This window comes from Eucyclogobius newberryi, unplaced genomic scaffold (genome assembly GCF_026437365.1).
Source record: "Eucyclogobius newberryi isolate DKJ021-1_F unplaced genomic scaffold, fEucNew1.0.hap1 SCAF_3, whole genome shotgun sequence".
In the NCBI taxonomy this organism is placed as follows: Eukaryota; Metazoa; Chordata; class Actinopteri; order Gobiiformes; family Gobiidae; genus Eucyclogobius; species Eucyclogobius newberryi.
Genome location: NW_027315945.1, coordinates 39,443,279 through 39,471,075, shown reverse-complemented (window position 1 = coordinate 39,471,075; position 27,797 = coordinate 39,443,279). Strand labels below are relative to the sequence as shown.

The following is a 27,797-nucleotide window of genomic DNA, read 5'->3' as shown; positions in this document are numbered from 1 at the left end:
GCGTGACGTGCGGGTCAGTTCGGTTTAAACGCGCGCACGTGATGATTAATGCTCATGTTTCTCAGGTTTTTCATTCGCGTGATAAAACACAGTTCTTTTGGCGCGCGCCGCCCCCGCGCGGGACTATAAATGGCGCGCTCCGCCCCGCGTCAGCCTTTGTTTACAAACGCCTCGTCTTTTGTGGACGCGGCGCTTCATTCACCCGCACGGACACGACCCGCGAGCGCACCGGAGGACACCACCCGCACGGACACGACCCGCGAGCGCACCGGAGGACACCACCCGCACGGACACGACCCGCGAGCGCACCGGAGGACAACATGCCGTGTCGGAAGGAGAACTACATCTTCCTGGAGCAGTCGGTGACCGTGGACTCCAAAGAGGTGGACGCGCTGGTGACGAAGATCGGCGAAGCGCTGCAGCTCCACAACAACAACACCGGCACCGGGCACCACCACCTGCACCACGGGCTCACGGCGGCGGCCACGGCGGGCGGAGGCGGCAAACAGTCCGCGCTGCTCGTGCCCGGGGCCGGCGCGGGGCTGCAGCGGGGACACGGGTGCTGCCTGAGGCTCCGGAGCCGCGGGCACCACCACCGGGGCAGCAGCCGGGCCAGTCCGTACCACATCCCGGGCTCCGGCGGCGACCGCGAGTGGGACCAGATCCGGCCGTGGAGCAGGAAGCGGCTGGCGGCGGCGGCGGAGGAGGACGACCCGCACCGGCTGCTGCAGGAGCTCATTTTGTCCGGGAACTTGATAAAGGAGGCGGTGCGGCGGCTGCAGTTCTCCGGGGACTGTGCGGACAACGTGTCGTGTTGACGCCGCGGGAGGACGCACGCTGCGGCGGGCACGCGGGTCCCGGTCGGCCCGCGGGCGGCTCCGGGACTGTTCACGCGGACAATTTAGGGTTTAATCTCATTTTTTCTTTTTTCATAAAGACTGGTAGCTTTGTTTTCTAATTCTGTTTATTTTATTTTTTTTTTAGTTCTTTTGGATTTGATCACGTGAGTTCGGCTCGGTCCGCCTGTTTTTGTTTATGTCCTTTTCCCACATTAAAGTCCACTACGGTGTCAGAGAAAGCCTGTTGGAGACTAATCAGATTTAATTAAGGATTCTGAATCACGTAAACGCTGCAAAAACCCCGTGGTAAACATTGTAACAGCGACGCCTTGTTTCGGTCTGACCACAAGGTTTTAATCCTGTTTTAGACACGTCAACAGGCGAGAGGCGCCTTTCAGACAAGACTCTGGGGGAACACTGCAGCCAATGGCGTGTTGTTGTAAGACACGTAAAGCAGACAATTACATTTGGCTGCAAAACGCACACTTTAAAATGCTACAGAACTTAAAACTGTGAAATGATGTTGAAATACATTGGCAGCGGTGTAAAACGTGGCGCGAGGGGAAAAAATCCCTCGAAGCTAAAAATATCTATTGATTTTCTGGGTGTATCGGGTTAAAGTGCATCAGACTCGGTCACAACACCGGCTTATCGTTGGTTTAAGTTCATGTTTGTGCCATTTCCAAGGATGCGGCTCCGAACCCGCGTTTTATCGTGTTTGTTTTGGAGCCAGCGCCGTTTATCTTGTGTTTTTGTCGCCACGAGTCCAAAAACCCGTTCGCTGCTTTATGTAAACAAGCCAAGATGGAGGTTCAAACGTGACTCGCTCCCCGAAGCAACGTGACTTTAAACCTAAAGAACTCGCCCTGTTTTGGCCCTTTTCTCACACCGTCGCTCATGTCTTAGTTTATTTGTATTTTTAAATTTAACCCCCCCCCCCAAAAAAAAATTATCAAACATTAAAGTCTTGTTTGTTGTTGTGTTAGCATCGTTAGCACACAGTTAGCCGGGTTAGCTGCTAACATGGCTAACGCCGTTTGTTTGGGTTCGAATATCACCACTTCCGGTTTGCGGTGCGGCTTAAAAACTGCTTTTGTTCGAAAAGTGAGCGACAAAATCAGGTTCTTTCATAGATTGTTTCTCATTTTCGTTCATGCACTGATTATTTTCAGTACAATTTGGTTTTAAACGCACTAAAAGCTCAGTTTTGTGCAGATCTGTCAGTGGTGAATGATAAGGTGTGGCTAACTGTTTACATTGCAGCAATAGTTTGGAAAGTTACCAAGACATTAGTCAAGTCTGAAGCAAAAGCTGTTCTTACAAAGATGAACAGTAGAAAAAAAGTGTATTTGAGACCTTTTTTATTAAGTGAATCCTGAACAGATTTAAAAGAACATGATTAGATTCCTCTTTTGTTCCTAAATGAACGTTCGGCCCCGTCCTTGGCTTGTTGACTCTGATTGTGAGCCTTGTTTACATGTCAAACTGTGATTTAATCTGCATTTCTTTCATATTTGGTTCCATCTCTTCCTCTATGGCAGCTCTTCTCACACTTTGGGGACTAGAACACATTTTGCTGTATCTTTGGGACTCTGGCGCGCCTGAACTTTGTGGTGCTTTTGAGAATTCCTCTGTGGATTTTTTCTTTTTTGTATTTGGTTTGTGTAAAAACCACTTCGTACCGGAGTATTATAAAGTTCCTGATTATTCAGGGTTTGTCGTCTTAATAAACGCCATTTTGTTTTTACTCTTTTCTCTGTTTCTTTAATGACGTCACGTTTCTGTTGTGGAATCTAAAATAAGTCTTTTTGTCTCACAATGGGGAAATTTAAGTGTTGCAACAGAAGTATAGAAACACTTATAAAAAAAAAAACTTAAGTAAAAAATAATAGTAACAAAAGTAACATTTATTCACGTTTTGCACATGTGTATAACAGTGTTTGTTATAGAGTCTGACAGCAGCAGAAGGAAAGACTGTGAAACGTCTCCTTCACTGAAGCTGCTCTCCAGAGTGGACAGAGTGTCCTGCAGGGGACAGAGTGTCCTGCAGGGGGCAACACTCATGGTCCAGCATATATGTGAGTTTAGCCAGGACCCTTCTGTCCCACACCTCCTGCACCGAGTCCAGAGGACAGCCCAGGACGGAGCTTTGTCCAGCTTCTTCCTCTCCCTCTCTGTGATGACCACACCTACAGGAGCTGATGCACCACAGAGGAGGAGAAGGTCTTCAGGAGTGACAGGAGCGGCCCTGTCAGGAGCGGCCCTGTCACTCCAAAAGACCTGAGTCTCCTCAGGAGGAGGAGCTGACTCTGGCTCTTCCTGTTCAGTCTGTGTTATGAGTCCAGTTTGTGGTTCAGATGAACACCAGGTCCTTGTATGAGTCACTCTCTCAATGTCCCGTCCCTGGATGTTCACTGGTGAGGGGGGCGTGGCCTGTCCCGTCCCTGGATGTTCACTGGTGAGGGGGGCGTGGCCTGTCCCGTCCCTGGATGTTCACTGGTGAGGGGGGCGTGGCCTCTGTGGAAGTCCACCACCATCTCCTTGGTCTTCCCCGCCTCGATGAGGTGGTTCTGCTGACACCAGTCCACAAAGTCCTGCTCCAGTCCTCTGTCCTCCAGATCATCGTCGTCCGTGATGATGTCCCCCACACTTCAGGTCCCCCACACTTCAGGTCCCCCACACTTCAGGTCCCCCACACTGCAGGTCCCTCACACCGCAGGTCCCCCACACTGCAGGTCCCCCACACTGCAGGTCCCCCACACTGCAGGTCCCCCGCACTGCAGGTCCCTCGCACTGCAGGTCCCCCACACTGCAGGTCCCCCGCACTGCAGGTCCCTCGCACTGCAGGTCCCCCGCACTGCAGGTCCCCCACACTGCAGGTCCCCCACACTGCAGGTCCCTCACACTGCAGGTCCCTCACACTGCAGGTCCCCCACACTGCAGGTCCCCCACACTGCAGGTCCCTCACACTGCAGGTCCCCCACACTGCAGGTCCCTCACACTGCAGGTCCCCCACACTGCAGGTCCCCCACACTGCAGGTCCCCCACACTGCAGGTCCCTCACACTGCAGGTCCCCCACACTGCAGGTCCCTCACACTGCAGGTCCCCCACACTGCAGGTCCCCCACACTGCAGGTCCCCCACACTGCAGGTCCCTCACACTGCAGGTCCCCCACACTGCAGGTCCCTCACACTGCAGGTCCCCCACACTGCAGGTCCGAGTGTCAGACACACAGTCCCGGGCTCTCATAAACTGGGGTCGGTCTGTGAGGTCGTCCAGGATCCACTCTGCAGGTCGTACTCCACACCAGCCGTCTCCAGCTTGTCCTTCTGCTGCTAAAAGACTAAAATGCAGATGAGACTGGTTTAAGTTGAATGAATGTCTGTTAGAGCTGCGACTAACTCTTATTTTAGTGTTTGACGGTCAGACTATTATTATTATTGCACATTGAGACTTTTTTAAGTAAAGGTTGAAATGTGGCTTCAAAATGGAGAATATTTACAATTGAACAGAATTATTGATCAAATTCATTGATCAAAACAGTTTTGATGTTTCGTTTCACATCTTTATCATAATGACTCTTTTAGCTTGTGCTTCAGTCGATTGTCCAGAGAACGATTATGAAAACGTAATCGTGTGTTTCTGCTCAAAGTGAAATGAGTTTTTCGTTTTCGTGACATCTTTGTGTTTTCGTGGCGCGCGGACAGAAGCACGACAGGTTCTGACAGAAAAGATGAAAAACGGCACCAAAAGAGCGAGTGAAGTCCATGATGTAAGTCACAAGCGCCACAGGACGGGCCTCGAGTGTTCGTGGTGGAGTAACTGACAGAGTAACTGCCGGGGCGTGGCATCTGATCGACAGTTGATGTAAATAAAGGACAAAGTGAACCGTGACTCAACGCCTCATGAACGGTCCCAGTGTTTTGTCACTTCCTCGTTTCCTGTTCAGACAGATCTGTGCGAGTTCTCGTGAAACTCGGATGTGATTCATGTGCATAAGACTCAGGGGCGTGGCTTCAGGGGCGTGGCTTCAAGAAACACAGTTGTGAAATTATGAACGGGAAAGAAACTTGCAGTGAACCTTTAGTGACCCTCCCACTCTCCAAGGCCTCCTGCTGGTGCCAGAGTCAGGACTAAACATGGACCGGCCTCCTGCTGGTGCCAGAGTCAGGACTAAACATGGACCGGCCTCCTGCTGGTGCCAGAGTCAGGACTAAACATGGAGCGGCCTCCTGCTGGTGCCAGGGTCAGGACTAAACATGGACCGGCCTCCTGCTGGTGCCAGAGTCAGGACTAAACATGGACCGGCCTCCTGCTGGTGCCAGAGTCAGAACTAAACATGGACCGGCCTCCTGCTGGTGCCAGAGTCAGGACTAAACATGGACCGGCCTCCTGCTGGTGCCAGAGTCAGAACTAAACATGGACCGGCCTCCTGCTGGTGCCAGAGTCAGGACTAAACATGGACCGGCCTCCTGCTGGTGCCAGGGTCAGGACTAAACATGGACCGGCCTCCTGCTGGTGCCAGAGTCAGGACTAAACATGGACCGGCCTCCTGCTGGTGCCAGAGTCAGGACTAAACATGGACCGGCCTCCTGCTGGTGCCCAGAGTCAGGACTAAACATGGACCGGCCTCCTGCTGGTGCCAGAGTCAGGACTAAACATGGACCGGCCTCCTGCTGGTGCCAGAGTCAGGACTAAACATGGACCGGCCTCCTGCTGGTGCCCAGAGTCAGGACTAAACATGGACCGGCCTCCTGCTGGTGCCAGAGTCAGGACTAAACATGGACCGGCCTCCTGCTGGTGCCCAGAGTCAGGACTAAACATGGACCAGCCTCCTGCTGGTGCCAGAGTCAGGACTAAACATGGACCGGCCTCCTGCTGGTGCCAGAGTCAGGACTAAACATGGACCAGCCTCCTGCTGGTGCCAGAGTCAGGACTAAACATGGACCGGCCTCCTGCTGGTGCTAGAGTCAGGACTAAACATGGAGCGGCCTCCTGCTGGTGCCCAGAGTCAGGACTAAACATGGACCGGCCTCCTGCTGGTGCCAGAGTCAGGACTAAACATGGACCGGCCTCCTGCTGGTGCCAGAGTCAGGACTAAACATGGACCGGCCTCCTGCTGGTGCCAGAGTCAGGACTAAACATGGAGCGGCCTCCTGCTGGTGCCAGGGTCAGGACTAAACATGGACCGGCCTCCTGCTGGTGCCAGAGTCAGGACTAAACATGGACCGGCCTCCTGCTGGTGCCAGAGTCAGAACTAAACATGGACCGGCCTCCTGCTGGTGCCAGAGTCAGGACTAAACATGGACCGGCCTCCTGCTGGTGCCAGAGTCAGAACTAAACATGGACCGGCCTCCTGCTGGTGCCAGAGTCAGGACTAAACATGGACCGGCCTCCTGCTGGTGCCAGGGTCAGGACTAAACATGGACCGGCCTCCTGCTGGTGCCAGAGTCAGGACTAAACATGGACCGGCCTCCTGCTGGTGCCAGAGTCAGAACTAAACATGGACCGGCCTCCTGCTGGTGCCAGAGTCAGGACTAAACATGGACCGGCCTCCTGCTGGTGCCAGAGTCAGGACTAAACATGGACCGGCCTCCTGCTGGTGCCAGAGTCAGGACTAAACATGGACCGGCCTCCTGCTGGTGCCAGAGTCAGGACTAAACATGGACCGGCCTCCTGCTGGTGCCAGAGTCAGGACTAAACATGGACCGGCCTCCTGCTGGTGAAGCTCTTTGAATTGCCTCGTGTTTGAAATGTTGTCCTCTTCCTCCTCCTGCTGGTGGTTCTGAGGCACTGCAGCGCGCGGTCCCTGTGACTGTGACAAACTCTTTTTTTAAATCTTTAAATATGTTGCTGTCCCATGTGTCCACTGAGGGGCGCTGCAACACCACAGCCTGAACGAGGGTCCTCTTCATCTGAAGACAGTGAAATGTGTCTCAGGGTTAAACCTGGACTGCCACTGCACCTGGACTCAGAGGGACAGGACTCAGGGGGACAGGACTCAGAAGGACAGGACTCTCAGAGGGACAGGACTCTCAGGGGGACTCAGAGGGACAGGACTCAGAAGGACAGGACTCTCAGAGGGACAGGACTCTCAGGGGGACTCAGAAGGACAGGACTCTCAGAGGGACAGGACTCTCAGAGGGACTCAGAGGGACAGGACTCTCAGAGGGATTCAGAGGGACTCAGGGGGACAGGACTCAGAGGGACAGGACTCAGGGGACAGTGTGGTCATCGTTTGCTCTGAGTCCTGATCTGCTCAGACGGGTGTGAAGGGGAAAAGGGTGAACAGGTGAACTTGTGATCACAGAACATTTATTTCTACCACTTTTATTCACACTTTTAAAACACTGAAACGTCACAACATGAAGAGCAAAAGCACGTTTGACCTCGACAAATGAAGTATGAACACGTCAAATGAAGTTTATTACAACATTTAAAGAACGTTTGTGATGTTTCATCTTCTCAAAGGACGTTTCCTGTTTGACAGATGTAAGATCAGGTCCGTTTACGCTGCAGAGGTCGTCTCAGAGCGTCTGAAATAAAGACAAGGAAGACTATACTACATAAGACTTAACAAAAGTTTACACGGTTTAGTTGCTGGTTAATCTGTCGGATCAACTTTTATAAAGATTATCTTTGTTATAACGTGGTGTATTTTATACGTGAAGTTGAGTCTTTCACAAGATTCACAGGTTTAAAGTCCGAGGAACCTCTGGAACCTCGTGTCACCACCAGAGGGCGGCGTCGTTGGCAGGTCCTCGTGTCACCACCAGAGGGCGGCGTCGTTGGCATGTCCTCGTGTCACCACCAGAGGGCGGCGTCGTTGGCAGGTCCTCGTGTCACCACCAGAGGGCGGCGTCGTTGGCATGTCCTCGTGTCACCACCAGAGGGCGGCGTCGTTGGCAGGTCCTCGTGTCACCACCAGAGGGCGGCGTCGTTGGCAGGTCCTCGTGTCACCACCAGAGGGCGGCGTCGTTGGCAGGTCCTCGTGTCACCACCAGAGGGCGGCGTCGTTGGCGCTGCTGCGGGTGCTCGCTCGGTCTCTCCCGCGCAGTCTCATCATCTCAAGGACGTTTGAGGCGTAAACGTCCCTCAAGTTTAGCCCCGCCCCCCCGGTTCCGAGCCCAACCTCTGCCCCGCCCACCGAGCCACGAGCCAATCGTTTTATCATCTCGCTGTGACGTTGCGTTGCCTCCTTCACCTGTGAAGAAACGTCAAAATATTTGTTCCACTCAAACTCAATCACATTTGACTTACGTCGCACCTTTGTATCCAGCAGAGGGCGCATGGACCGCAGTTCGAATGGAAACAAAAAGCTATCAGTGCTAGCTCACTGTTAGCATCGTTACTTACTATAAAAACACATCCTGACGATCAGATCATGTTAAAGACATAACTGTGTTTCTAAGGCCTTAACTAGAGCCACAGATTGAGAATGACTTTCGGATCAAAAGTGTCCACATGATGCTACTGACCCCTCCTGGACTGATGAGGGATTACACTCGTGTTACACTCGTGTTACACTCGTGTTACTCTTGCGTTACACTTGTGTTACACTCGTGTTACACTCGCGTTACACTCTGTTACACTCGCGTTACACTCGTGTTACACTCGCGTTACACTCTGTTACACTCGCGTTACACTCGCGTTACACTCTGTTACACTCTGTTACACTCGCGTTACACTCGCGTTACACTCGTGTTACACTCGCGTTACACTCGCGTTACACTCGCGTTACACTCTGTTACACTTGTGTTACACTCGTGTTACACTCTGTTACACTCGTGTTACACTCGTGTTACACTACTCGTGTTACACTCTGTTACACTCGTGTTACACTCTGTTAAACTCGCGTTACACTCGTGTTACACTCGCGTTACACTCGCGTTACACTCTGTTACACTTGTGTTACACTCGTGTTACACTCTATTACAATGGTGTTACACTCTGTTACACTCGCGTTACACTCGTGTTACACTCGCGTTACACTCTGTTACACTCGCGTTACACTCGCGTTACACTCTGTTACACTCGCGTTACACTCGCGTTACACTCGCGTTACACTCTGTTACACTTGTGTTACACTCGTGTTACACTCTGTTACACTCGTGTTACACTCGTGTTACACTCTGTTACACTCATGTTACACTCTGTTGCACTCGCGTTACACTCGCGTTACACTCGTGTTACACTCGCGTTACACTCTGTTACACTCGTGTTACACTCGTGTTACACTCTGTTGCACTCGCGTTACACTCGCGTTACACTCGTGTTACACTCTGTTGCACTCGCGTTACACTCGCGTTACACTCGTGTTACACTCGCGTTACACTCTGTTACACTCGTGTTACACTCTGTTACACTCTGTTACACTCTGTTGCACTCGCGTTACACTCGCGTTACACTCGTGTTACACTCGCGTTACACTCTGTTACACTCGTGTTACACTCGTGTTACACTCTGTTACACTCTATTACACTCTGCTACACTCGCGTTACACTCGCATTACACTCGGGTTAAACTCGCGTTACACTCGTGTTACACTCTGTTACACTTTTGTTACACTTTTGTTACACTCGTGTTACGCTCTGTTACACTCGCGCTACACTTTTGATTACACTCGCGTTACACTCTGTTACACTTGCGTTACACTCTGTTACACTTGCGTTAAATTCGTGTTACACTCGCATTATGGGTTTAGATGGCATCACAGCACTGAGACGGCTCTCATTAAGGTTACAAATGACATCCGTCTGAGCACTGATGATGGCAAAGCCTCTGTTTTAGTCCTGCTGGACCTCAGTGCTGCATTTGACACTGTTGATCACGGGATACTTCCACAGAGGTCAGAGCACTGGGTGGGCATCACTGGTATGGCCTTAAACTGGTTGAAATCCTACCTCGATAACAGGAAATACTTTGTTGAGATTGGTGACTGTGTCTCTGAGAGCCTGGCATTGACCTGTGGGGTGCCCCAAGGGTCAATCCTTGGACCCCTTCTGTTCAATCTGTACATGCTGCCATTGGGACAGCTAATGTGAAACAGTGGTGTGTCCTATCACAATGATGCTGACGACACTCAGATCTATGTCTCACTGACGGCAGGTGAATATGGACCAGTCAATTCACTCTGTCACTGCATCCAACAGATCAGTGTGTGGAGGCGAAACAACTTTCTCCAGCTGAACTCAGACAAGACTGAAATAATCGTCTTTGGCCCACAAAAACTTAGAGAAAGTGTCAGCGTCACCTCCAGTCTCTCTCTCTAAAACCCGTAACCAAGGTAAAAAATGTAGGAGTAATAATGGACTCAGACATGAATTTCAACTGCTACATTAATTCAATGACATCAGTAGCTTTCTTCCATCTAAAAAACATTGCCAAAATTAAAAACATAATGTACCATCACATTAGTCCTGACCAGAACCAGGAAGTACCATCACATTAGTCCTGACCAGAACCAGGAAGTACCATCACATTAGTCCTGACCAGAACCAGGAAGTACCATCACATTAGTCCTGACTAGAACCAGGAAGTTCCATCACATTAGTCCTGACTAGAACCAGGAAGTACCATCTCATTAGTCCTGACTAGAACCAGGAAGTACGATCTCATTAGTCCTGTTCTCAGGTCTCTGCACTGCCCCCTGTGGCTCAGAGAAGAGACTTTAAAGCAGCTCTGCTTGTGTACAAGTCTCTCCATGGCCTAACACCAAAGTACATCTCTGACTTGTGTGTGCCATATGAACCACCTCGGACTCTGAGGACCTCAGGGACCGGCCTCTTGCTGGTGCCAGAGCTAAGACCAGACACGGAGAATCTGCGTTCCAGGTCTATGGGGCAAAGGTCTGGAACAGCCTCCCCGAAGTCGTGAGACAGGCCCCGCCCCGGCTGTGTTTGAATCCAATTTAAAAACTGTTTTGTTTAGCCGCGCCTATGACTGATTTTACCTGGTATTTAATATTTTAAAAATAATACATTATTTTTATTCTTTACTTTACTCTAATGTACATTGTTTTACATTTTTATAAACTGTATTGTGTTTTTACCTCATTGTTTTAAATTGTGTTTTAAACACTGTAAAGCACTTTGAATTGCAGTTGTATGAATTGTGCTTTATAAATAAATTTGATTTGATTTGATTACACTCGCGTTACGCTCGCGTTACACTCGCGTTACACTCTTACACTCGCATTACACTCTGTTAGACTCGGTTAGACTCTGTTACACTCGCGTTACACTTGCATTACACTCTGTTACACTCGTGTTACACTCGCGTTACACTCTGTTACACTCGCGTTACACTCTGTTACACTCTGTTACACTCGCGTTACACTCTGTTACACTCGTGCTACACTCGTGTTTCACTCTGTTACACTCGCGTTACACTCTGTTACACTCGTGCTACACTCGTGTTTCACTCTGTTGCACTCGCGTTACACTCTGTTACACGCGCTTTACACTTTTGTTACACTCGTGTTACTCTGTTATACTCGTGTTACACTTTTGTTACACTCTGTTACACTCTGTTACACTCGCATTACACTCTGTTACACTCTGCTACACTCTGTTAGACTCTGTTACACTCGCGTTACACTTTTGTAACATTCGCGTTACACTCTGTTACACTCGCGTTACACCCGCGTTACACTTTTGTTACACTTTTGTTACACTCTGTTACACTCGCGTTACACTCGTGTTACACTCGCGTTACACTCGCCTTACACTCGCTTTACACTTTTGTTACACTCGTGGGACTCTGTTACACTCGCGTTATACTCTGTTAGACTGTTACACTCGTGTTACACTTTTGTTACACTCGCGTTACACTTTCGTTACACTCGCGTTACACTCTGTTACACTCGTGTTACACCCGTGTAACACCCGCGTTACACTCGCGTTACGCTCGAGTTACACTCTAGTTACGCTCGCGTTACACTCAGTTACACTCGCATTATGCTCGTGTTAAGCTCGTGTCAGACTTGTGTCACACTCTGTTACACTCGTGTTACACTCGCGTTACACTCTGTTACACTCGCGTTACACTCTGTTACACTCGCGTTACACTCTGTTACACTCGTGCTACACTCGTGTTTCACTCTGTTACACTCGCGTTACACTCTGTTACACTCGCGTTACACTCTGTTACACTCGCGTTACACTCTGTTACACTCGCGTTACACTCGTGTTACACTCTGTTGCACTCGCGTTACACTCTGTTACACGCGCTTTACACTTTTGTTACACTCGTGTTACTCTGTTATACTCGTGTTACACTTTTGTTACACTCTGTTACACTCGCATTACACTCTGTTACACTCTGCTACACTCTGTTAGACTCTGTTACACTCGCGTTACACTTTTGTAACATTCGCGTTACACTCTGTTACACTCGCGTTACACCCGTGTTACTCTGTTACACTCGCGTTACACTTTTGTTACACTTTTGTTACACTCTGTTACACTCGCGTTACACTCGCCTTACACTCGCTTTACACTTTTGTTACACTCGTGTTACACTCGTGTTACTCTGTTACACTCGCGTTATACTCTGTTAGACTGTTACACTCGTGTTACACTTTTGATACACTCGCGTTACACTTTCGTTACACTCGCGTTACACTCTGTTACACTCGTGTTACACCCGTGTAACACCCGCGTTACACTCGCGTTACGCTCGAGTTACGCTCTAGTTACGCTCGCGTTACACTCAGTTACACTCGCATTATGCTCGTGTTACGCTCGTGTCATACTTGTGTCACACTTGTGTTACACTCGTGTTACACTCTGTTACACTCGCGTTACACTCTGTTACACTCTGTTACACTCGCGTTACACTCTGTTACACTCGTGCTACACTCGTGTTTCACTCTGTTACACTCGCGTTACACTCTGTTACACTCGTGCTACACTCGTGTTTCACTCTGTTGCACTCGCGTTACACTCTGTTACACGCGCTTTACACTTTTGTTACACTCGTGTTACTCTGTTATACTCGTGTTACACTTTTGTTACACTCTGTTACACTCTGTTACACTCGCATTACACTCTGTTACACTCTGCTACACTCTGTTAGACTCTGTTACACTCGCGTTACACTTTTGTAACATTCGCGTTACACTCTGTTACACTCGCGTTACACCCGCGTTACACTTTTGTTACACTTTTGTTACACTCTGTTACACTCGCGTTACACTCGTGTTACACTCGCGTTACACTCGCCTTACACTCGCTTTACACTTTTGTTACACTCGTGGGACTCTGTTACACTCGCGTTATACTCTGTTAGACTGTTACACTCGTGTTACACTTTTGTTACACTCGCGTTACACTTTCGTTACACTCGCGTTACACTCTGTTACACTCGTGTTACACCCGTGTAACACCCGCGTTACACTCGCGTTACGCTCGAGTTACACTCTAGTTACGCTCGCGTTACACTCAGTTACACTCGCATTATGCTCGTGTTAAGCTCGTGTCAGACTTGTGTCACACTCTGTTACACTCGTGTTACACTCGCGTTACACTCTGTTACACTCGCGTTACACTCTGTTACACTCGCGTTACACTCTGTTACACTCGCGTTACACTCTGTTACACTCGTGCTACACTCGTGTTTCACTCTGTTACACTCGCGTTACACTCTGTTACACTCGCGTTACACTCGCGTTACACTCTGTTACACTCGCGTTACACTCGTGTTACACTCTGTTGCACTCGCGTTACACTCTGTTACACGCGCTTTACACTTTTGTCACACTCGTGTTACTCTGTTATACTCGTGTTACACTTTTGTTACACTCTGTTACACTCGCATTACACTCTGTTACACTCTGCTACACTCTGTTAGACTCTGTTACACTCGCGTTACACTTTTGTAACATTCGCGTTACACTCTGTTACACTCGCGTTACACCCGTGTTACTCTGTTACACTCGCGTTACACTTTTGTTACACTTTTGTTACACTCTGTTACACTCGCGTTACACTCGCCTTACACTCGCTTTACACTTTTGTTACACTCGTGTTACACTCGTGTTACTCTGTTACACTCGCGTTATACTCTGTTAGACTGTTACACTCGTGTTACACTTTTGTTACACTCGCGTTACACTTTCGTTACACTCGCGTTACACTCTGTTACACTCGTGTTACACCCGTGTAACACCCGCGTTACACTCGCGTTACGCTCGAGTTACGCTCGCGTTACACTCAGTTACACTCGCATTATGCTCGTGTTACGCTCGTGTCATACTTGTGTCACACTTGTGTTACACTCGTGTTACACTCTGTTACGCTTGTGTTACGCTCGTGTTACACTCGCATTACGCTCGCGTTAAGCTCGAGTGATGGTTGTGTTACGCTCTTGTTACGCTCTTGTTAGGCTCGAGTTACACTCGTGTTACACACACGTTACACTCTGTTTCACTCGCTTTACACTCGCGTTACGCTCATGTTACGCTCGTGTCACACTTGTGTTACGCTCGAGTTAAGCTCGAGTAATGGTCGTGTTACGCTCTTGTTACGCTCGAGTTACACTCGTGTTACACACACGTTACACTCTGTTACACTCGCTTTACACTTGTGTTACGCTCATGTTACGCTCGTGTCACACTTGTGTTACGCTCGTGTTACACTCTGTTACGCTCGTGTCACACTTGTGTTACGCTCGTGTTACACTCTGTTACACTCGTGTTACGCTCGTGTTACACTCGCGTTACGCTCGAGTTAAGCTCGAGTAATGGTCGTGTTACGTTCTTGTTACGCTCGAGTTACACTCGTGTTACACACACGTTACACTCTGTTACACTCGCTTTACACTCGCGTTACGCTCATGTTACGCTCGTATCACACTTTTGTTACGCTCGAGTTACACTCGTGTTACACACACGTTACACTCTGTTACACTCGCTTTACACTTGTGTTACGCTCGTGTTACGCTCGTGTCACACTTGTGTTACGCTCGTGTTACGCTCGTGTCACACTTGTGTTACGCTCGTGTTACGCTCGTGTTACACTCTGTTACACTCTTTACAGCTCCTCGTGTCGCTCCATTTCCTAATTCATTCTGAGCGTCCTAAATATTGACTCTGATGAATTTTAAATCACTTTTCAGGGGTAAAGCTAACAAACATTAGCATGCTAACGGTGCACTTCCTGCTTCTCGGAGAATAAAAGGATGTAGAGGAAGTGTCGTGGTCTCATTTCCACCTGAACAGATTTCACTGTTTTAAATGAACTAGTTCTGTTTTTCACGTTTAAAACCGTAAAAATCCGGTACAGCCTCTTAAGTTGTAGGCGAGTTAGGTTAGCATTAGCATTAGCATTAGCGTTAGCATTAGCATTAGCATTAGCGTTAGCGTTAGCATTAGCATTGAGACACAAACACAGACGCGACTTGGCTCCATCGTCAGTTCGACTTTACAGGAAATCATTCTATTATTATTATGATCAATACTGTAGTTTCAGCTCGAAACAATCGAGCTGTGTTAGCCCCCCCGTCTCCCCCCGGGGCCCCCCGTCTCCCCCCTGGGGCCCCCCGTCTCCCCCCTGGGGCCCCCCGTCCGTCTCCCCCCGGGGCCCCCCGTCTCCCCCCGGGGGCCCCCGTCTCCCCCCTGGGGCCCCCCGTCTCCCCCCTGGGGCCCCCCGTCTCCCCCCTGGGGCCCCCCGTCTCCCCCCTGGGGCCCCCCGTCTCCCCCCGGGGCCTTCTCACCTTTAAGGACAGGTAGCAGACGGAGAAGCGCTCGTTGATGATGGCGATGGGCAGTGCCAGGACCAGGATTCCGGACAGGATGCAGAGGAAGGCCAGGATCTTCCCGAGCGCCGTGTCCGGCCTCACGTCGCCGTAGCCCACCGTGGTCATGGAGGTCGTGGCCCACCACCAGGCGGCCGGGACGCTGACGAAGGTGGAGCCCGGGACGTCGTGCTCCAGCGAGAAGACCACAGTGGAGAAGATGGAGATGCCCACGCCCAGGAAGAGCAGCAGAAGTCCCACCTCCTCGTAGCACTGAGCGATGGTCAGGCCCAGCGACCTCAGACCTGAGACATGAGACATGAGACATGAGACATGAGACCTGAGACATGAGACATGAGACATGAGACATGAGACATGAGACCTGAGACATGAGACATGAGACATGAGACATGAGACCTGAGACATGAGACATGAGACATGAGACATGAGACATGAGACATGAGACCTGAGACATGAGACATGAGACATGAGACCTGAGACCTGAGACATGAGACATGAGACATGAGACATGAGACCTGAGACATGAGACATGAGACATGAGACATGAGACCTGAGACATGAGACATGAGACATGAGACATTCAGACATGAGACATGAGACATGAGACATGAGACATTCAGACATGAGACATGAGACATGAGACATGAGACATTGGACATGAGACATTAGACATGAGACATGAGACATGAGACATGAGACATGAGACATGAGACATGAGACATTCAGACATGAGACCTGAGACATGAGACATGAGACATGAGACATGAGACATGATACATGAGACATTCAGACATGAGACCTGAGACCTGAGACCTGAGACATGAGACATGAGACATGAGACATGAGACATGATACCTGAGACATGAGACATGAGACCTGAGACATGAGACATGACACATGAGACCTGAGACATGAGATATGAGACATTCAGACATGAGACATGAGACATGAGACATGAGACATTCAGACCTGAGACATGAGACATGAGACCTGACACATGAGACATGAGACATGAGACATGAGACATTCAGACATGAGACCTGAGACATGAGACATGAGACATGAGACATGATACATGAGACATTAGACATGAGACATGAGACATGAGACATGAGACATGATACATGAGACATGAGACATGAGACATGAGACATGATACATGATACATGAGACATGAGACATGAGACATGAGACATGAGACATGAGACCTGAGACATGAGACATGAGACATGATACATGATACATGAGACATTAGACATGAGACATGAGACATGAGACATGAGACCTGAGACCTGAGACATGAGACCTGAGACCTGAGACCTGAGACATGAGACATGATACCTGAGACATGAGACATGAGACATGAGACATGAGACATGAGACCTGAGACCTGAGACATGAGACATGAGACATGAGACATGAGACATGAGACATGAGACCTGAGACATGAGACCTGAGACATGAGACATGAGACATGATACATGATACATGAGACATTAGACATGAGACATGAGACATGAGACATGAGACCTGAGACCTGAGACATGAGACATGAGACCTGAGACATGAGACATGAGACCTGAGACATGAGACATGAGACATTCAGACACTGGACTTTTAGGACTGGGACAGAAGTTAAAGACATGATTTGAATTGTCTGTAAAGCCTGAACCACAGAACAGGTCCTCGTTTTATGATTATGTTTCACAACTTTGTGGTTGGACCAGGACCAGGACCACAACTGGTCCTGGTCCTGGTCCTGGTCCTGGTCCTGGTCCTGGTCCTGGTCCTGGTCCTGGTCCTGGTCCTGGTCCTGGTCCTGGTCCTGGTCTCTTCTCTCTCTCTTTAGTTTCATAATTCATCTCCAGGACGACCCAGTTCTTTCAGTTCTTTCTCTCCCTCTCACTCTCTCTCCATCTCTCCCTCCCCTCCCCTCCCTCTCTCCCTCCCTCCCTCCCTCTCTCTCTCCCTGTCTCCCTCCCTCTCTCCCTGTCTCCCTCCCTCCCTCTCTCCCTCTCTCCCTCCCTCTCTCCCTCCCTCCCTCCCTCCCTCCCTCTCTCCGTCCGGAGAGAGGAACTGGAGTTATAAATATCTGAAGTGTTGATTTGCTCCAGTTCTGTCAGGTCTGAAGGTCTCGGAGGAACCAGGCCCGGCCCAGAACTGGAGCGACTATCACCATGACGACTCGGCCCGTGAGCCGGACCACTTCAGACTCAGACAGAGGACGGTCCATGTTTGACCCGTTGTTCTTCACAAAAGCAGCTCCATCAGTGTTCAGGATGTTCCTCCACCTTCAGCTGCAGCTCACAGACAGAATCTTCTTCCTCTTCTCTGGGAGGAGCAGCCGCTCTACTCTGAGCTCCCCCGTGTGACTGAGCTCCTCCCTCTATCTCTAAGGGAGCGCCCAGCCACCCGGCGGAGGAAACTCATTTCGACCGATTGTATCATGACCCCACCCACCGGGAGAGAACAAGGACCCCCCACCCACCTGGAGAGAACAAGGTCCCCCCACCCACCTGGAGAGAACAAGGACTCCCCACCCACCTGGAGAGGACAAGGACCCCCCACCCACCTGGAGAGGACAAGGACCCCCCACCCACCTGGAGAGAACAAGGACCCTCCACCCACCTGGAGAGAACAAGGACCCCCCACCCACCGGGAGAGAACAAGGACCCCCCACCCACCTGGAGAGAACAAGGACTCCCCACCCACCTGGAGAGAACAAGGACCCCCCACCCACCTGGAGAGAACAAGGACCCCCCACCCACCTGGAGAGAACAAGGACCCTCCACCCACCTGGAGAGAACAAGGACTCCCCACCCACCTGGAGAGAACAAGGACCCTCCACCCACCTGGAGAGAACAAGGACTCCCCACCCACCTGGAGAGGACAAGGACCCTCCACCCACCTGGAGAGAACAAGGACCCCCCACCCACCTGGAGAGAACAAGGACCCCCCACCCACCTGGGTTTAATCCCAACGACACTGAAGCCAATTAGTTCTGTTTCTCCATCGTCCTCCAGACGTTACAGTGACTCAACCTCTCCTCCATCTCCTCCATCTCCTCCATCTCCTCCGTCTCCTCCATCTCCTCCGTCTCCTCCGTCTCCTCCGTCTCCTCCGTCTCCTCCATCTCCTCCCTCTCCTCCATCTTCTCCATCTCCTCCCTCTCCTCCCTCTCCTCCGTCTCCTCCGTCTCCTCTCTCTCCTCCCTCTCCTCCCTCTCCTCCATCTCCTCCCTCTCCTCCGTCTCCTCCGTCTCCTCCGTCTCCTCCATCTCCTCCATTTCCTCCATCTCCTCCCTCTCCTCCGTCTCCTCCGTCTCCTCCGTCTCCTCTCTCTCCTCCCTCTCCTCCCTCTCCTCCGTCTCCTCCATCTCCTCCATCTCCTCCATCTCCTCCATCTCCTCCATCTCCTCCCTCTCCTCCATCTCCTCCCTCTCCTCCCTCTCCTCCCTCTCCTCCATCTCCTCCATCTCCTCCATCTCCTCCCTCTCCTCCCTCTCCTCCATCTTCTCCATCTCCTCCCTCTCCTCCGTCTCCTCCGTCTCCTCCCTCTCCTCCGTCTCCTCCCTCTCCTCCGTCTCCTCCGTCTCCTCCATCTCCTCCATCTCCTCCATCTCCTCCCTCTCCTCCCTCTCCTCCATCTCCTCCCTCTCCTCCGTCTCCTCCCTCTCCTCCATCTCCTCCATCTCCTCCATCTCCTCCCTCTCCTCCCTCTCCTCCGTCTCCGCCATCTTCTCCATCACCTCCATCTCCTCCATCTCCTCCATCTCCTCCATCTCCTCCCTCTCCTCCGTCTCCTCCGTCTCCTCCATCTCCTCCATCTCCTCCATCTCCTCCATCTCCTCCCTCTCCTCCCTCTCCTCCATCTCCTCCCTCTCCTCCGTCTCCTCCGTCTCCTCCGTCTCCTCTCTCTCCTCCCTCTCCTCCCTCTCCTCCCTCTCCTCCGTCTCCTCCATCTCCTCCCTCTCCTCCCTCTCCTCCCTCTCCTCCATCTCCTCCATCTCCTCCATCTCCTCCCTCTCCTCCCTCTCCTCCATCTTCTCCATCTCCTCCCTCTCCTCCGTCTCCTCCGTCTCCTCCCTCTCCTCCGTCTCCTCCATCTCCTCCATCTCCTCCATCTCCTCCCTCTCCTCCGTCTCCTCCCTCTCCTCCATCTCCTCCCTCTCCTCCGTCTCCTCCGTCTCCTCCCTCTCCTCCATCTCCTCCATCTCCTCCATCTCCTCCCTCTCCTCCCTCTCCTCCATCTCCTCCCTCTCCTCCCTCTCCTCCATCTCCTCCATCTCCTCCATCTCCTCCCTCTCCTCCCTCTCCTCCATCTTCTCCATCTCCTCCATCTCCTCCCTCTCCTCCGTCTCCGCCATCTTCTCCATCTCCTCCATCTCCTCCATCTCCTCCATCTCCTCCATCTCCTCCCTCTCCTCCGTCTCCTCCGTCTCCTCCATCTCCTCCATCTCCTCCATCTCCTCCCTCTCCTCCCTCTCCTCCATCTCCTCCCTCTCCTCCGTCTCCTCCGTCTCCTCCGTCTCCTCCGTCTCCTCCATCTCCTCCCTCTCCTCCCTCTCCTCCATCTCCTCCCTCTCCTCCCTCTCCTCCCTCTCCTCATCTCCTCCATCTCCTCCATCTCCTCCCTCTCCTCCCTCTCCTCCATCTTCTCCCTCTCCTCCCTCTCCTCATCTCCTCCATCTCCTCCATTTCCTCCCTCTCCTCCCTCTCCTCCATCTTCTCCATCTCCTCCATCTCCTCCCTCTCCTCCATCTCCTCCCTCTCCTCCCTCTCCTCCGTCTCCTCCATCTCCTCCATCTCCTCCCTCTCCTCCATCTTCTCCCACTCCTCCCTCTCCTCATCTCCTCCATCTCCTCCATCTCCTCCCTCTCCTCCCTCTCCTCCATCTTCTCCATCTCCTCCATCTCCTCCCTCTCCTCCATCTCCTCCCTCTCCTCCGTCTCCTCCGTCTCCTCCGTCTCCTCCGTCTCCTCCATCTCCTCCCTCTCCTCATCTCCTCCATCTCCTCCATCTCCTCCCTCTCCTCCGTCTCCTCCATCTCCTCCATCTCCTCCCTCTCCTCCATCTTCTCCCACTCCTCCCTCTCCTCATCTCCTCCATCTTCTCCATCTCCTCCATCTCCTCCCTCTCCTCCATCTCCTCCCTCTCCTCCCTCTCCTCCGTCTCCTCCATCTCCTCCATCTCCTCCCTCTCCTCCATCTTCTCCCACTCCTCCCTCTCCTCATCTCCTCCATCTCCTCCATCTCCTCCCTCTCCTCCCTCTCCTCCATCTTCTCCATCTCCTCCCTCTCCTCCCTCTCCTCCCTCTCCTCCGTCTCCTCCGTCTCCTCCGTCTCCTCCGTCTCCTCCATCTCCTCCCTCTCCTCATCTCCTCCATCTCCTCCATCTCCTCCCTCTCCTCCGTCTCCTCCATCTCCTCCATCTCCTCCCTCTCCTCCATCTTCTCCCACTCCTCCCTCTCCTCATCTCCTCCATCTTCTCCATCTCCTCCATCTCCTCCCTCTCCTCCATCTCCTCCCTCTCCTCCGTCTCCTCCGTCTCCTCCATCTCCTCCATCTCCTCCCTCTCCTCCCTCTCCTCCATCTCCTCCCTCTCCTCCGTCTCCTCCGTCTCCTCCGTCTCCTCCGTCTCCTCCATCTCCTCCCTCTCCTCCCTCTCCTCCATCTCCTCCCTCTCCTCCCTCTCCTCCCTCTCCTCATCTCCTCCATCTCCTCCATCTCCTCCCTCTCCTCCCTCTCCTCCATCTTCTCCCTCTCCTCCCTCTCCTCATCTCCTCCATCTCCTCCATTTCCTCCCTCTCCTCCCTCTCCTCCATCTTCTCCATCTCCTCCATCTCCTCCCTCTCCTCCATCTCCTCCCTCTCCTCCCTCTCCTCCGTCTCCTCCGTCTCCTCCGTCTCCTCCGTCTCCTCCATCTCCTCCCTCTCCTCATCTCCTCCATCTCCTCCATCTCCTCCCTCTCCTCCGTCTCCTCCATCTCCTCCATCTCCTCCCTCTCCTCCATCTTCTCCCACTCCTCCCTCTCCTCATCTCCTCCATCTTCTCCATCTCCTCCATCTCCTCCCTCTCCTCCCTCTCCTCCGTCTCCTCCGTCTCCTCCCTCTCCTCCCTCTCCTCCATCTTCTCCATCTCCTCCATCTCCTCCCTCTCCTCCATCTCCTCCCTCTCCTCCCTCTCCTCCGTCTCCTCCGTCTCCTCCGTCTCCTCCGTCTTCTCCATCTCCTCCATCTCCTCCCTCTCCTCCCTCTCCTCCCTCTCCTCCATCTCCTCCCTCTCCTCCCTCTCCTCATCTCCTCCATCTCCTCCATCTCCTCCGTTTTCATGTCGTTTGATGAAAATGATTTCTAGTTTTAGAGGTCAAAGGTCAGTTCTTTTAGGGTCTGACCATGTGGACTCTCTGACCTGTGAGGTGTCGCCCGAGCTTGAGCATCCTGAGCGAGCGCAGCAGCCTCAGAACCTGCACCACGCGCCCCATGTTCTCCAGCTCTGACGTGGCTCCATGCAGCTGCTCCACGGCCGACGTGACGTAGAACGGAAGCACCGCCACCAGGTCGATCACGTTCTGGACGCTGCGGCTGAAGCGACACTTGTCCCGGACGCAAAGGAACCGCGCCACGAGCTCCAGCGTGAACCAGGACACGCAGATGTACTCCAGGACGTCCAGCAGAGAAGACACGCCCAGCTCAGCTCCGAGCTCCGTCTGCAAGACAGAAACGCTCTGATCTACATTTGACCCGTCCCACCTGTCCCAGGTCCATCTACATTTGACCCGTCTCACCTGTCCCAGGTCCATCTACATTTGACCCGTCCCACCTGTCCCAGGTCCATCTACATTTGACCCGTCTCACCTGTCCCAGGTCCATCTACATTTGACCCGTCCCACCTGTCCCAGGTCCATCTACATTTGACCCGTCTCACCTGTCCCAGGTCCATCTACATTTGACCCGTCTCACCTGTCCCAGGTCCATCTACATTTGACCCGTCCCACCTGTCCCAGGTCCATCTACATTTGACCCGTCTCACCTGTCCCAGGTCCATCTACATTTGACCCGTCTCACCTGTCCCAGGTCCATCTACATTTGACCCGTCCCACCTGTCCCAGGTCCATCTACATTTGACCTGTCTCACCTGTCCCAGGTCCATCTACATTTGACCCGTCCCACCTGTCCCAGGTCCATCTACATTTGACCCGTCTCACCTGTCCCAGGTCAATCTACATTTGACCTGTCTCACCTGTCCCAGGTCCATCTACATTTGACCCGTCCCACCTGTCCCAGGTCTATCTACATTTGACCCGTCTCACCTGTCCCAGGTCCATCTACATTTGACCCGTCCCACCTGTCCCAGGTCCATCTACATTTGACCCGTCTCACCTGTCCCAGGTCCATCTACATTTGACCCGTCTCACCTGTCCCAGGTCCATCTACATTTGACCCGTCCCACCTGTCCCAGGTCTATCTACATTTGACCCGTCCCACCTGTCCCAGGTCCATCTACATTTGACCTGTCTCACCTGTCCCAGGTCCATCTACATTTGACCCGTCTCACCTGTCCCAGGTCCATCTACATTTGACCCGTCCCACCTGTCCCAGGTCCATCTACATTTGACCCGTCTCACCTGTCCCAGGTCCATCTACATTTGACCCGTCCCACCTGTCCCAGGTCCATCTACATTTGACCCGTCCCACCTGTCCCAGGTCTATCTACATTTGACCCGTCCCACCTGTCCCAGGTCCATCTACATTTGACCTGTCTCACCTGTCCCAGGTCCATCTACATTTGACCCGTCCCACCTGTCCCAGGTCCATCTACATTTGACCCGTCTCACCTGTCCCAGGTCAATCTACATTTGACCCGTCCCACCTGTCCCAGGTCCATCTACATTTGACCCGTCTCACCTGTCCCAGGTCCATCTACATTTGACCCGTCTCACCTGTCCCAAGTCCATCTACATTTGACCCGTCCCACCTGTCCCAGGTCCATCTACATTTGACCCGTCCCACCTGTCCCAGGTGCATCTACATTTGACCCGTCTCACCTGTCCCAGGTCCATCTACATTTGACCCGTCCCACCTGTCCCAGGTCTATCTACATTTGACCCGTCCCACCTGTCCCAGGTCCATCTACATTTGACCTGTCTCACCTGTCCCAGGGCCATCTACATTTGACCCGTCCCACCTGTCCCAGGTCCATCTACATTTGACCCGTCTCACCTGTCCCAGGTCAATCTACATTTGACCCGTCCCACCTGTCCCAGGTCCATCTACATTTGACTCGTCTCACCTGTCCCAGGTCCATCTACATTTGACCCGTCTCACCTGTCCCAAGTCCATCTACATTTGACCCGTCCCACCTGTCCCAGGTCCATCTACATTTGACCCGTCCCACCTGTCCCAGGTGCATCTACATTTGACCCGTCTCACCTGTCCCAGGTCCATCTACATTTGACCCGTCCCACCTGTCCCAGGTCTATCTACATTTGACCCGTCCCACCTGTCCCAGGTCCATCTACATTTGACCTGTCTCACCTGTCCCAGGGCCATCTACATTTGACCCGTCCCACCTGTCCCAGGTCCATCTACATTTGACCCGTCTCACCTGTCCCAGGTCAATCTACATTTGACCCGTCCCACCTGTCCCAGGTCCATCTACATTTGACTCGTCTCACCTGTCCCAGGTCCATCTACATTTGACCCGTCTCACCTGTCCCAAGTCCATCTACATTTGACCCGTCCCACCTGTCCCAGGTCCATCTACATTTGACCCGTCCCACCTGTCCCAGGTGCATCTACATTTGACCCGTCTCACCTGTCCCAGGTCCATCTACATTTGACCCGTCCCACCTGTCCCAGGTCTATCTACATTTGACCCGTCCCACCTGTCCCAGGTCCATCTACATTTGACCTGTCTCACCTGTCCCAGGGCCATCTACATTTGACCCGTCCCACCTGTCCCAGGTCCATCTACATTTGACCCGTCTCACCTGTCCCAGGTCAATCTACATTTGACCCGTCCCACCTGTCCCAGGTCCATCTACATTTGACTCGTCTCACCTGTCCCAGGTCCATCTACATTTGACCCGTCTCACCTGTCCCAAGTCCATCTACATTTGACCCGTCCCACCTGTCCCAGGTCCATCTACATTTGACCCGTCCCACCTGTCCCAGGTGCATCTACATTTGACCCGTCTCACCTGTCCCAGGTCCATCTACATTTGACCCGTCCCACCTGTCCCAGGTCTATCTACATTTGACCCGTCCCACCTGTCCCAGGTCCATCTACATTTGACCTGTCTCACCTGTCCCAGGGCCATCTACATTTGACCCGTCCCACCTGTCCCAGGTCCATCTACATTTGACCCGTCTCACCTGTCCCAGGTCAATCTACATTTGACCCGTCCCACCTGTCCCAGGTCCATCTACATTTGACTCGTCTCACCTGTCCCAGGTCCATCTACATTTGACCCGTCTCACCTGTCCCAAGTCCATCTACATTTGACCCGTCCCACCTGTCCCAGGTCCATCTACATTTGACCCGTCCCACCTGTCCCAGGTGCATCTACATTTGACCCGTCTCACCTGTCCCAGGTCTATCTACATTTGACCCGTCTCACCTGTCCCAGGTCCAGTGACATCAGCACCATGTTCACCACCGACAGAACCACAAAGGACATGGAGAGCGTCCCGAAGGTCCTGGCGATCCTGGATGAGTCCGGTTTCTCCAGGACGTCCCACAGTCTGCGCCTCAGCTCAGCGAAAACCACGCCCTCAAAGTCCTCCTGGTGCTGGTCCAGACTCTGCAGGTCCTGGTCCTGGTCCTGGTCCTGGTCCTGGTCCTGGTCCTGGTCCTGGTCCTGGTCCTGGTCCTGGCCCTGGTCCTGGCCCTGGTCCTGGTCCTGTCTTGGTCCTGGCCCTGGTCCTGGTCCTGGTCCTCACTGAAAGGTCTTTGCGTTCCTGTCGAAGAAGAACTCGTGGTCCCTGAAGTCGTCGCAGAGGTCCAGGGCGGCGCCGGGGCAGAAGGCGAGTCGGCCGAGGCGAGTGTCCGGGAACGACGCCAACATCCGCGGCGACAGAGCGAAGCGAGCCCCGCCCACGTTCACCTGGAACACGTTGAGGGGCGGAGCCGAGGCAGCGTCGCCGGAGAGCGCCTTGGAGTCCAGGGACGGACTGTCCATCGGACGCTGCGCCATTCCGACGGTCTCCTGCAGGGGGAGACACAGGACAGTTTTGTCTCATTTCTTTGACTTCACTGCATGTGAGGGGCGTGGCTAAAGCTAGTGCGTGAGGGGCGTGGCTAAAGCTAGTGTGTGAGGGGCGTGGCTAAAGCTAGAGCATGTGAGGGGCGTGGCTAAAGCTAGAGCATGTGAGGGGCGTGGCTAAAGCTAGAGCATGTGAGGGGCGTGGCTAAAGCTAGTGTGTGTGAGGGGCGTGGCTAAGCTAGTGTGTGTGAGGGGCGTGGCTACAGTTAGTGCGTGTGAGGGGCGTGGCTAAAGCTAGTGCGTGTGAGGGGCGTGGCTAAGCTAGTGTGTGTGAGGGGCGTGGCTAAAGCTAGTGTGTGTGAGGGGCGTGGCTAAGCTAGTGTGTGTGAGGGGCGTGGCTAAAGCTAGTGCGTGTGAGGGGCGTGGCTCTTGACAAAGCGAGTGCCATAAACAAGAAACAGCTGTTACTAATGTGCTTTGCAGAGCGGTCAGAGAGGCTGGTCAGAGAGCGGTCAGAGTGGCCAGATAGTGGTCAGAGCGGTCAGAGAGTGGCCAGAGTGGCCAGATAGTGGTCAGAGCGGTCAGAAAGCAGTCAGAGAGCGGTCAGAGCAGTCAGGGAGCGGCCAGAGCAGTCAGGGAGCGGCCAGAGCAGTCAGGGAGCGGTCAGAGCAGTCAGGGAGCGGCCAGAGCAGTCAGGGAGCGGTCAGAGCAGTCACAGAGCGGTCAGAGAGCGGTCAGAGCAGTCAGAGAGCGGTCAGAGCAGTCAGAGAGCGGTCAGAGCAGTCAGGGAGCGGCCAGAGCAGTCAGAGAGCGGTCAGAGCAGTCAGGGAGCGGCCAGAGCAGTCAGGGAGCGGTCAGAGCAGTCACAGAGCGGTCAGAGCGGTCAGAGCGGTCAGCTTCTTGTATCATCAACTTTAAACTGATCCAGGAAAAGTCTAAACTGAAAAACAACTTGACGCCAACATTTAATTAAACTTCATAAAAACAAAAAATGCAATCGTTTGAGAAACGACAATTCGATACTTCAGACGATACGTCGATATTAATGAGGTTTAAATGATTTAGTTTTTATTATTCAACATAAATATCAGAACATTTAGTCGACAAAAGAAACGGCGGTTCATGAATCTGTTTTTGTCACTTTCATTAATGAAGAAGTTTGTGACGCGTTTGAAGATTATGGATTATTTAATCACGGAAAGTGCTTTTCAAACATTTATGTGACAAACCCTGACGTGGTTTAGTCCTGGTTTAGTCCTGGTTTAGTCCTGGTTTTGACCTGGTTTAGTCCTGGTTTATTCATGCTTTTGACCTAATTTTGACCTGATTTTGACCTAATTTATACCTGGTTTAGACTTGGTTTACACCTGGTTTAGTCCTGGTTTAGTCCTGGTTTAGTCCTGGTTTAGACCTGGTTTAGTCCTGGTTTAGACCTGGTTTAGTCCTGGATTAGACCCGGTTTAGTCCTGGTTTAGTCCTGGTTTTGACCTGGTTTAGTCCTGGTTTATTCTTGCTTTTGACCTAATTTTGACCTGATTTTGACCTAATTTATACCTGGTTTAGACCTGGTTTAGACTTGGTTTACACCTGGTTTAGTCCTGGTTTAGTCCTGGTTTAGTCCTGGTTTAGACCTGGTTTAGTCCTGGTTTAGACCTGGTTTAGTCCTGGATTAGACCCGGTTTAGTCCTGGTTTAGTCCTGGTTTATTTCTGCTTTTGACCTAATTTAGACCTGATTTTGACCTAATTTACACCTGGTTTACACTTGGTTTACACCTGGTTTAGTCCTGGTTTAGATCTGGTTTGGACCTGGTTTAGTCCTGGTTTAGTCCTGGTTTAGTCCTGGTTTACACCTGGTTTAGTCCTGGTTTAGATCTGGTTTAGACCTGGTTTGGACCTGGTTTAGTCCTGGTTTAGTCCTGGTTTAGTCCTGGTTTACACCTGGTTTAGTCCTGGTTTACACCTGGTTTAGTCCTGGTTTACACCTGGTTAGTCCA

The 27,797-nt window shown here is 52.2% G+C and overlaps 1 protein-coding gene and 1 pseudogene across 1 annotated transcript; one reads left to right on the top strand and one right to left on the bottom strand.

Annotated features, from left to right (window-relative positions):
• Positions 1-229: 229 nt before the first annotated feature.
• LOC140374440 (GSK-3-binding protein-like) lies at positions 230-2,586 on the top strand. Its single transcript, XM_072461333.1, has one exon. It carries the CDS (start codon positions 321-323, stop codon positions 816-818), a length of 498 nt encoding a protein of 165 aa, XP_072317434.1. The 5' UTR covers positions 230-320; the 3' UTR covers positions 819-2,586.
• A 4,981-nt stretch (positions 2,587-7,567) lies between these two features.
• Positions 7,568-25,793, bottom strand: LOC140374610 (potassium voltage-gated channel subfamily V member 1-like; annotated as a pseudogene).
• Positions 25,794-27,797: the final 2,004 nt, after the last annotated feature.

Excerpts from the sequence above, each read along its gene's own strand:
- LOC140374440 (XM_072461333.1), top strand. The coding sequence starts at position 321 with ATGCCGTGTCGGAAGGAGAACTACATCTTCCTGGAGCAGTCGGTGACC.